General features: G+C 42.9%; 1 protein-coding gene across 2 annotated transcripts in view; it reads right to left on the bottom strand.

The window, feature by feature from the left end:
• Positions 1-12,331, bottom strand: part of LOC114710668 (sine oculis binding protein homolog) — a 167,307-nt gene that overhangs the window by 139,571 nt on the left and 15,405 nt on the right. For both annotated transcript variants that reach the window (XM_028894921.2, XM_028894920.2), the window contains exon 3: positions 10,803-10,988. In XM_028894921.2, the coding sequence (XP_028750754.1) occupies positions 10,803-10,988 (186 nt within the window). The remainder of the gene's footprint in view (positions 1-10,802; positions 10,989-12,331) is intronic.

Here is a 12,331-nt window from a genome sequence, read left to right as displayed (position 1 = left end):
AGATGAACTACAAATAGCTTATAAACATAAGAAAAAATGATCAACCTCAAAACATTAGAGAAATACAAATCAAAACTGTATTAAGCCCCTATTTCCCTTCAGACATAATCGCAGTCACTAAGAAAACGAAATAACTTGGCCTGAGCATGTAGCATAGCTCATAAAATACTCAACAGTATGGACAGAGTTCATCCTCAGTTCTGGCCAAAACTAGGCATCAGAGTGCGCACCTGCAATCTCAGCACCCAGGAGGTGTCGGCAAGGAGCTGCTGAAGTCTGAGGTCACCATCCACTACACAGAAAGTTTGAGACCAGTCCGGAATAGGAATACATGGGACCCTGCATGTGGTGTGGGGAGGGGGAGTGTGCAGGAAGGGAAGGAAAGACCGTGTGAGCAGGCAAATGCTGGCAAGAATGTAGACAGAAAGCAAACCTTATACATTGCTGGTAGAAGGGAAATTAGTTCGGACACCATGAAAATTAATATGTATTTTTTGTAAAAAACTAAAACTAGATCTGCCATACGACACAGATAGCCTACTTCTGGGTATTCAGCCATCAGATTCTAATTCAACACATCACAGAGATACTGGCACATCAATGTTTTTTTCAGCACTAAGTTATGGAATCAACCTAGGTGTCCAACAGCAGAGGAATGGATAAAGGAAATGTGACATATATACACAGTAGGATTTTTTTCAGCCACATAGGAAAACATAGTTAACTGAGAACACATGTTGGCAAAGACACAGGGAGACAGAAACCCTCATCCACTGGTGGTGAGACTGCAGACTGGTCTAGCACTCTGGATATCAGTGTGGAGAAGTCTCAAAATGATAAAAATAGATCTATCATATGACCCTACTATACCACTCCTCGGCATCTGCCCAAAGGACGCGCCATCTGACTCCACAGATACCTGCTCAGCCATGCTCACTGCTGCCCTGTTCACAATAGCTAGGAAATGGAACCAACTTAAATGTTCTCCAACTAGTGAATGGATGATGAAAATGTGGTACATATACACTATGGAATACTATCCAACTGTGAAGAAAAAGGAAATCATGAAATTCTCAGGAAAATTGATGAAACTAAATAAGATCATATTGAGTGAGGTGACCTGGACCCAGAAAGACAAATGCCACTGTTCTCTCTCATCTGCAGTTCCTAGCTCCAAATCTTCATATGTGAGTATATAACCTGGAGTAATCACAGAAATCAGAAAAGTAAAAGGGACCATAATTTGGGGGGAAGGGATACACAGCTCTAAATAGGTAAAGAATGAGATACAGGTGATATGAAGGGAGGATGAGAAAAATGGGAAGGATTTTAATTGTGGAGCAGGAGGGAAGAGAGAGAGGGAAGAGGGATAAATAATACTAAGGATATTTGAAGAAGGCATAAAGAATATTTTATATTTACATAAAATTAAATAGTGTGTATATATGTACACACACACACACAGAGAGAGAGAGAGAGAGAGAGAGAGAGAGAGAGAGAGAGAGAGAGAGAGAGAGAGAGAGAGTTTAACTACTTGGGGTAATGCTCCCACCAAGAGCCATAGATTATCTACCAAAACCCTAGTACCAGGCATGAGAAACCTCCTTTTGAACTGTTGGCGAGGGAGTCTAAGAGGCACCCCCCAAACAATATAGACTATTGCTGCTGCCTTTGGTTGCTTCCCAAATGTTGAAGGTTAAAAATAAAGACCACATTGCTGAAGACACCATGCACTTCAGTTCTTCAGTCACAGGACAGTAAGATCTGACCTAAAAGCCTCCTCCCCGAGGACTACCTCTCATAGTACTTTCCAGTACAATGTAGACTGCCAAAAAAGGGGAGAAACACTCAGTAGACCTACCCAGCTGTGATGCCGATGAACCACAGCAATGACCAGCATGGCAAGATATCCCTAAAGGTGCAGTAGTGGCACTTCTGTTTCGGGCGGTGACTAACAGCTGTCTAATTGGACGTAAGACCCATTTAACAGGAGGGAAATTGTGCCCAGTACTGTAAACCTAGCCAACTAACTACCCCTGGCTAGTGAGACCATGAGCCCTAGAAGAGAATCTACTTTGCCACTTCCCCAAACCAGTATAAATCCTAACTGCATTCTACATATTTATCCTTAGACCCACAGGGAAGTATAACTCACCCCTCATCAAAGATGAAGCAGATGGAGACAATCACAGAAATCCATAACTAGTCAAAGAACAGAGAACAACTGACCAGCGGGTGCTCCAACCCCAGATGATAAGCTAGAACACAACCCCTGCACCCAAGGCTCAGGGCACATGGAAGAAGATGGGGCGGAAAGACTGTAAGAGCCAGAGAACCAGGAAGTCTGCAGCAAGATCGTGTTTTCTAGATGTGACAAAGAAACTGTACCTATGATTCCTCAACAACACGGCAGCCTAGACAAGACCTGGACAGAGGCAATACCAGTTGCCATCCCAACATGGATGGAGGAAAGCTCTTGAGGCCTGACCCCTAGGTAAAGAGCTGCTTGAAATTAATAGTCATATTCATATTAATTAATATTAATAGTCATGTTAAGAAAGGGGGAATCAGTCTCCCCAGGGATGAGCTCCCTAATCAGCTATCCAATACTATGTGGTCAGCTCTTAAAGCATATACGTACAAGCAACATTAAACGGACCCAGAAGGTTGTATTCATATATATTTATTTATTTGTGTGGGTGTGTGTTTATGTAACAACAATAATAAATTGAGAGGAAGGGGGAACATGGGAGGGATGAAAGGTAGGGAAGAAATGATGTAATAACTTAATTAAAAGTAAAAGCCGGTGGTGGTGGTGCACACCTTTAATCCCAGCACTCGGGAGGCAAAGCCAGGCGAATCTCTGTGAGTTCAAGGCCAGCCTGGTCTACAGAGCAAGATCCAGGACAGGCACCAAAACTACACAGAGAAACCCTGTCTCCAAAAAAAAAAGTAAAATTATAAAAAAAAATATAGTTAATGTTGTTTGCAAGAAAATGGGTACAACTGGAGATAATCATATTATACAAATAAACTAGACTCAGAAAGACAATTACAGTCTATTTCTCTCGTTTGTGGTTCCTGGATTTTCACACTGACGCATATGACATGAAAACAGAAATGAAACGAAGGAACGAAGGGGGCCTGATGGGGAGAAGAAGGTGAGAAAGGGGAGGTGGGGGGGGGATAGGCTCAAAGTACAATTTATTCTTGTTTGGGAATGTCCTATGTGAGTCCCACGTGCAATGAATAAACACAATAAACCACACTTAAAAGGGAGGGGAATGAGATGGTGCCGAGGGTAGAGGTTCTCGACACCAAACCAGACAACCTGAGTTACGTCCCCAGGACCCACATGACGCGATGGAAGGAGAGAACCAACCACCAACCACTCACTGTGGCAGGCAAGGGTGTGACACACAAACACACAACATGCATCTCTTTAAAAAGCACATTGTTCCACATGGTACAAAGCTCCCATGGGCTTTTGGCTGCTGTAACTCCACGAGTGGGTACATTTAGTTTGACCTTGTTCGGCCAACTAACAAGTACATGTGAGAACATTCTGAAATATACTCCCTCCAGGAATAAAATCAGGTGAGCAGCTGTATAAACACAAAATTGGGATTTTGTAGTTGTTTTAATTTGTGTGTGTGTGTGTGTGTGTGTGTGTGTGTGTGTGTGTGTGTATCTGTGTGTGCATGTGAGTATGTGCCACACTGAGAATGTGGAGCTCAGAGGAGAACTTTTTGAAGATAGTTTTCCCTCCCCACCTTTAGGAGGTGGTAAGAATGTATAGATATAGGGAAATTTAGTCATCAGGTAACTAACTGTGCAACTTTGCTGACAAGGAAATATGACTACAGAGACTAAGTGACCTATCTGATATTATGTAGGCAATGAATGGCAGAGCCGGGCATCAGCAACTCAGGTTGCCTGGTTACTGCCTTGACCATCTCTCCACTGTATCATGTCATCCTTCAGGGTCTACATTCCTTCTGGAATTAAGAATGACCACACTAAAATCTACCTTACCCCTCTTTTCTTGATTGTATAAAGATAACACGCTGGGTTTGGCAACTCACACCTGTAATCCCATAACTGTGAGACTGAAGCAGGAGAATTCCTCTGAGAACAGCTCAACCAGAGCTACATAGTGAGTTTCAGGCCAGGCTGGGCTACAGAGTGAGAGCCTGTCTCAAAACAAAACAGTTAGACAGACAGACAGGCAGGTAGGTAGGTAGATACACAGATAGAGATAGAGAGATAGACAGAGAGACAGAGATAAATCAGGACCTGTATTAGTAGCTGAGACTTTTGGGCTCCATGTTTTCCCCCAATCGCACTGAATTTCAAATGGCTATGTTTCAGTATCCTTCTGAGTTGACTGTGCACATGCGCAGGTCTTGACTGTCAAGACACTTTCTGCTCCTATGGACTAAGGACTTTCACAGCATTTCTACTCCCACCATGTCCACTCCAACTCCAGGTGAAATGATGCCATACCTTCAAGGTCAAGCGGAAATGACACTATTGGTTTTGCTTGTTTGTTTTGTTTTGTTGTTTATTTGTTACTTGTCTGGCTTGGTTTCTAGATTTTTAAGACAGGGTCTTGCATACCCCAGACTAGCCTTGAACTCACTACATAGCCCAGGCTGGACTTGAACTCCTGATCTTCTTGCCTTCACCTCCCAGGTGCTGGGCCTACAAGCATGCACTACAACACCTGGCTTTGGTGGAATGATTTCACTATATACCAAGTAAACTCTAAGTTCCTGGTTACCAGGGGTTGTAATGTATATCCATATTGTCTGATGCAATGTAAGTAGCATTCTGGAAATACTAATGGATACTGACTGCCAACTTGACAGATTTGAGACAAGCTTTTGGGCATGCCTCTGAGGAATTATTAGATTAGGTTAACGGAAGTGGAAGATGCAGTCTGACAGTGAGCTGTATCACAACATGGGCTGAGGCCCTAGATTGCACAAGAAGGCTGAGTCTAAGCATTCCTAATTCTTCCTTACTGTGGACACAGTGTGACCAACCGCCTCCAACTCCTACGCCATGCTGGCTGCATTGTGGGCTAAAATGACCCTCTTCAGCTGGCTTTTCTTCTGCAATTTTGTCACAGCAACAAGATAAGTAACTAACACCAACCGGAAGATTGACAAACTGTTCTGGGTAAGTCCGCAGTTGTGAATATAAGAAACATAAAACACAAGTTCAAGTATCAGGTCTACCAACTATGACCTACGTGACCCCAGCCAAGTCGCTGTGTCTCAGTTTCCTTGTTTGTAAAACAATTTTAGTAGGGGCACCCTACCCTCATAGTTCCTGGGGAAAGTTAAGTGATGTCGTCTATTATCTTGGTCCATAATGACTGTTTAAAAGTACTAACTGTGACAAGGTGATTTTGCGTTATTAACTGTTCCTATCCCATTCCTACCACTCATTGTAACCCCTCCTGCCTATCCTAAATTACTTAAAAATCCAAGATTTCAGTGAACTCTCTCTCTCTCTCCCTCCCTCTCTCTCGATAAATATATCTAGTACATAAATAGTAAGTCATCCAAATCCCATTAACTCGAAGTAATTTTATTTAATAATCATATTTCAAGTTGGACAAATAAATAAATGCCAAAGCAATTTCTATTAAATCCTGTTTTCTCAATGGTTATTTGGAATACATCACTCACATGCAAGCCCCAAGACTATTGAATAACAGATAAAATAAATAATGACCATAATGCAAACCACATTCTGATTCCCACTTTCCTGGTTATACCAAGTCCATGTAAGAATGGCAAGAGCCAAAAAGTATCATGCTTATTAACTGTGGGTTACTCAGCTATATACATAGAGCTTAGAGATCACATGGGTTCCCATATTCTCAGTTAAGCTAACAGTTCCTTGGAGCCCAGTTCTTAAAACCACTTAGGAATTTCAAGATTTGCCTTGAAAAAAAAATATATCATATTTCCATGACTTCGCCTGAACACAAATTGGGAAAGCTCACTGAATGAAAACCACCCTGGGGGACACAGGAAATGGTCATTGTTTTCAAAGAAAGGCAAGATGTGTCTGAGTACAGGAAATCAAGCTGATTTTTTGGAGACTGACTTCAACTTCCTCCACACAAGCCCGTGTGTGCTGTGTAGATGGCTCCACATTTTATCTCCCCCTTGGGAGCATCAAGGGAGACACAAATAAGCACACTTACCATCTGAGGTAAAAGGCATTCTATTCAAAACGGCCACATAAAAGCACTAAGGAAAGCATAGTCCTTTCTTTTGCCACATTTCATTTCATTTTAGAGTATTCAGGGATCTGCAGGGATTCTAGATTCAGAACAGGCAAGTTGTGAGCCTCCGGGGAGACCTGTGAAGACTCCCATCTATCCTGTGCTCTCCCCACACGTGGAGTTTCCTACAGCCGTGGTGCCTTCAGCACACAAATTTGTTCCATCTCTCCTTGTGAACAAAGTAATTACACCACTAGCTGCATTGATTTTTTTCTAGTTCTTGCAAGTAAAATATTATCATGAAGTAAGCCCCAGACAAAAAAAAGGCCTTAGATGTGGTCCCAGCTGAACCACATACCTTTGAACAGAGAGGTTGGCAAGGCAGATAGACCTGAGCCTGCCTAATGTGTGCAGAGGACTTGTTATGGGATGCTCTTTTGAGAAAGTACTACTACAAAGACTGATGTCTGGTCAGTGGCTAAATGTGATAGTTACACTATAAAGCAATAACGATCATGAGCTCTTAACCAACAGATTTTATTAAAAAAAATCCACCCCGAACGCCTTGCTTCCATTCTCCAACTTGGTGTGGGTCTAGTAGAGAGCTGCTATAATAGAATCTCTGCTTCGCTGCCAGCACCTTTTCTGGGCATAATTCTGTCTGAATGAAGTCCGGAAGGGTTGAGCCTGTGTTAATGTCTAGGATGAGACCTGCAGCAAGGGGTCAGTGCAATTAACCTGAGCACTATTTCAAAAGTCTTGCTAATACACACACATATATATAAATTGCCAATTCAGACTGTGTTCATGATGTGATTTCAAAAATTAGCCTTGGAGGTTTGTGAATCTATTGAAATTAAAAGGATAAAGATGTGTTGGCATAAAAAGAATTGGTCGGTGCTTTTTAATGTTTTCTACTATTGTTATAACAGCTTTCTAAACGGCTGCATCACAGCCTCACTCGGTTCCCTTCCTAGACTGCAGCAAAAGTCCGTGATTATTATTTAAGGATCACGGTGATTCCCTTCACTGCATGGGGGAATAAAGAACAGCAAAAGCAGGGCTTTATCCTGTGTTTATAACAAGTCTATTACCATAGTAACGCCTGTGATGTCACAAATGCTACACCCAGGGCCAGAGGCTGTCTCTGAGGGGGAAGGGCAGTTTAGCTTTGGAAAAGGGACACGGGCCTGGGAGGCCAAAGCAGGGTCAATGCTGTGGTAATCATGGAAACAGGGAGCTCCCTTCTCCAGGGAAAAGGAGGGGGTGGGGCGGGCCCAGGAGTGAGCTCACCCACACTTCTTGTATGTAGCTGTGCAAAGGCCATGGAGATCCAAGCGAATGTGGTATCTCTGTGTTCCCAGTCACGAGCATTCCACTGGGCTGCCAAGACGTGAATGGGATCCAGTGGTGAGGCTGCCTTAGCCATGAAACTGCTGGGAACCAGTGCCTGCCCAGACAGAGCCGCTAACACCCAGAAGGGAGGCAAGTGCCTCAGATGGCAGCCCTTGGAATCTAGGTCGTTCCTCTAAATGACCATTGGACTCGCAGACCCCACAGATTCTCAAGGACAGTGAAGGGATCAAGTCTCTCCCAAAGACAGGGGACCTTTAGGATGGACTTGCAGGGAGAAGCTGTACCTCCAGCCACTGTGGAACCTGGAAGTGATGGCATGTAACTCAGCATTACTGGTCTGAAACAACAGCTTAGGAGTCAGGAGACCCTAAGTACTCAGAGGACACATGATCCAAGGGAGCTATTTAACCTGCTTGGACTCATGTCTTTAATGACACCTGACCTATTATTGCTCAGTTACTATAAAAACTGAATTAAATAAAAGAATGTGGATGAGGACCGAGGAGACGGGTCGGCAGGTAAAGCGCTGGCCGCAGAAGTGTGGTGACCTAAGTTCGATCCCCAGAATCCACACAGGTAAAAAGAGAACCAGCTTCACAAAGACGTCCTTCAGTCCCTCCGCACTGCACACGCTCCCACACGCATCATCACACACACGCAAACTTTAAACTTAAAACATTCATTTAACAAACACTAGGGCAGACCACTTTGTAAGCCCAGGAAAACCACTGCTTCCCTGCCCTTGCCAGAGCTTACAGTACTACCCAGGACACCTGCCACAGCCACAGCCTGCCTGCCTCGGGAGCCCTGTTCAGCTTTCTGGCACCATAAGAACTGACTAATCTTAACCCGCCTAACATGAGGTCCAGCCAAAGCCCTGCCCATCATGTATTTTAAGTTTCAATTTTTTGGTAAATAGGGTTTTGTTGGAACACAGGCACACTCCTTGATGCATGCGTCATCTAAGGTTGCATTCCTGCTCCAGCATACGTTCTGGGCAGCTGTGAGAGACAGTATGGCCCACAAAGTCTACGGTACTGCCAGACTCTTCACCAGAAAGGTTTACTAAAGTGGCCCTCTAGTTGATGCAATCAAAAGTCGTCTCTTTGGCGAGTTTCTGCTTGGTGAGACCTAGAAGGCAGAGAACATCCAGCACCTTGTCATATAGAACCTCAAGGCAGACAGGGCAGGGTTAGAACAGACACAGAAAAGTAAAGACGTCCTTCTCTACACTCTGTTTTCCACAGATGAGTGCCTTGGAGTTCCACAGCAGACAGCAGAAAACCACTGGTGTTTGGTTACCCTGGCTTCTAAGTCCTCAGAGTTCCTCCGGCTACGACTTCCAAGGCTCAGTCTTTGGCCTCCAGCCTTCTGCATCTTTATTTCCTGATCTGGTGTGGAATTCCAGTTAAATAGAAGCTGTGTGCTTGACTTCCACGTGGCTGGCTCCACAGGAGACCTCAGGGCAGGTCCTCTGGCCTCGCTCCTGCTCAAAGCCTCAGCTACGCTAATCTCTCAATATGGCGTTTTCTTTGCTCAAATACATCTTAGAGATGGATTTGCATTGGGATGCACACCTTTCTGTGCACAAATTCTGTGCATGAAGAGACAAGTGCAGATTGGGGCTCAAAAAAAAAAAGAAAAGAAAGAAAACAGGAAACGAGGTACCGGGTATGCTCCCTAACTTTCACATGGCAGCTATCACGCCAGGTGCCTGGTGTCCCTCCTCATCTCCACAGCCCCCTGAGGTAGGCCTGGGGGCCATTCTAAAAAGGAGCAGTGCACGCAGAACCTGCCCCCTTTCACAGTGCTGGTGAGTGACAAAGCATAGATCTAAACCCAGGTTTTCTCAGTCCGAAGCCTGAGTTCCTAACACTCCGTCATACCCACTAATTAACACACTTGCAGCCTCATCTAAGCCACAGACTATGCATCCAGTTGGGAACACTACATTTACAAAATCACCTACCCTTTTCTCACCAGCTGGCCTGTGCAAAATGAACCTTTGGTCCTTGGGAGATAAACTCTGGTCCCTCTGTATCATTAAAACAATCAACCAAAGGAAAATAGGGTCACCAATAAAGGAAAAAGTATATGATATGCCAATTATGGTAGTAATTAGCACTAACAATGATTTTAATGACAAATGAGTTTTAATTTACTAAGATATCTAATGAACTCTTATGATAGGTCAGTTTTATTTGTAAAAATATAGTAGGCCAACCAGAGAATGTGGCCAAAACCATGAAGGAATACTTAGGACAATGCATTATCACATCTGTAACACAAGCTGAGGAATCCGTACCTGAAAATGCCCTCAGTGCTTATGGAACATCTATCCATAACCAAACATCTATCCTCTCCAACATGAACACAAGCATTGGTGCTAGCATGTTACAATAAATAATGCTATTATAACTCTGTATTTGTCAAGGTTCAATTCAACACACACAAAAATAACTAGTAATAAAACATTCTAGCATAATTCCAACATGTTACAGCAAGCCAGAGTATCACTGAGTATTTGCATGAACTACATCTGGAAGCAACAATGAACATCACCGTGCTCAGCCCTCCAACACCAAGATTTAATGACAGCCATCTAATTTTCTGGAAATATAAGACAACCGATTACATTTTCATGCAAGTGGAACTTGGATTTCCAACCTTTCAAGCACTCAGAGAGACATTTTCCCAGGAATTAAGAGAGAATTCTGTGGAGACGATGCAAAATACTACTTGTTTCTTGAAAGGATTTAGAGGAGGGCATGTGCAAGAACATGTCTGCCATGTGTCTTCTTACAGAACTGTCCCTTTTCTCAGAAAGCCCCCAAAGACCTGGCCCTCCTTAGGCCCTACCCTGTTCAATCATGTGTACATTTTGTTTACCAGTCATAGTATATATTTTATTCTTAAAGGGAAAAAAAAACAAACAGGTGACTTCAGAAAAGGAAAGCATCTTTTTTCTGAGTCTGGTGGTAGAAAAGGTCTGGTTTCAGTTGACTGCTACAGCCCAAGCAGAAAGAGAAGAGGAAAGTTTTGGGATAATAGCAATAATACTTTAAGCAATATGTGAGCTAACACTTATCTATAACAGTCATCAAACCATCTTCATTTAAGTTGAGTTTTTAATAATTTGTCTTAAGACGGTGAAAACAACTGTATACAGATTGTTACGGTTGGGAATCCCAGTGGTGCTTACCTGCTGGCGGCTTTATGAAAGGTGGTGGAATTAAAGGTACAATAATGGGCACATTGCCATGGTCCTTTGACCCTGCAGGTGAGTCACTGAGTCCATTCCCAGTGGCAAGGCCTGAATAGCCTGCGCTTATATTGTATGATGAAATAACACTGTCCTCTGGTAATTTTGGTTTTGGCAAAGAATTTTCTGTAAGAGAAAAAAAAATCATTCAATATAACCAAGAACTTATTCATTAGCCTTTAATTTTTCCTTATTTCTTCAAGCACATTGTTATGTAACAGAACAAAATTTTCCTCACAAACATTTAAGCAATTTCCCAGAACTCTACAGTCCATGCGGAAGCTTTATAGTTCTGCTACCAACAATTCCCAAAGGGCTTTTCTTTATAATTTGCTCAACTATGATAGCTAATATCCCAGTTGAATCATGGTGATGAATTTTAGCACTGTAAAATCCCACAGAAAATTGAGAGGCAATTAACCTTTTCCTTGTACAAAGTGATATGTAGCAAGCGTCACTCTCTGGCTATGAGGGGAAGCCTAAAATGTATCCCAGAATGGTAACCATGTCCCGCTGCATTGTAAATCTAAGCCATGGTATAATCAAATGAACCAAGTGATTTAAAAACAAAACCCTACTATTGCACTGGGTATGGGTAATATCCATTAAAAATTAACGAAAATGGAAATAAAATTTACAACATAGTGCATTTTACAACCTTGTGTCACACAGAAATAGGGAGGAGGTGGGGAGGAGAAAGAGTTTCAACCATGAGAAGCGTGGGACTCTTTCCACGTTCCCCAGAGGCAAAGATGATTACCCAGGCGAAGTTCTACAGAGGCTATTAGTTTATAGACTATAAGCTCAGGACTTGCATTTTTTCATTTACAGTGAAATTGATGATACTATCTCCATAACGTGATGTGTACAATTTCATAGCAAGCTTAACATAAAATTTGTCATGAACATTCAATTCCACATGCCTGCAGGACGGCTCATTTACATTTCATTGCCTGGCATCTAAGAAGAAAATACTCTTTCTTAAAGACTGGGAAGAAAATAGTTGAACAGGTATTATGCCAATAGATTTCGATGTAACACAAACACTGAGCCAAGAGCCAGTGATAATGAACAGTTAGTTGTACCCACATTTGACTAAAATGCCTTCACATGTTCCTCCTCTTTTATCTTATACACAGACTCTCGTTCCAGATTTAGGTTTACTAATTCTGGAGTCATACAGGCTTCCTGCTGTCCACTCAGAATCCGTGTAAATTCCGCTCTGCCATTCCTCTGCAATCTCCATGCTCTCGCTGGGCTCTGATCTAACCCTCTACAACGTGTTCTGCTCTCCTTACCCTCTTCAAGAGCGTGGGGCAGCCAGCGAACGAGAGAAACGACACACAGAACGAAAATAAGGCTTCCTTTTAGAATTCCCATCCACACATAGTGAAGGAGGCTCACAAGAAAACAGCGAACTCCCCTGCTATCTCAGCACACAAACCCAACACTGCACACCCGGAGAGCCC

This window comes from Peromyscus leucopus, chromosome 8a, assembly GCF_004664715.2.
Source record: "Peromyscus leucopus breed LL Stock chromosome 8a, UCI_PerLeu_2.1, whole genome shotgun sequence".
In the NCBI taxonomy this organism is placed as follows: Eukaryota; Metazoa; Chordata; class Mammalia; order Rodentia; family Cricetidae; genus Peromyscus; species Peromyscus leucopus.
This window is presented reverse-complemented; position numbering and strand designations above follow the sequence as displayed.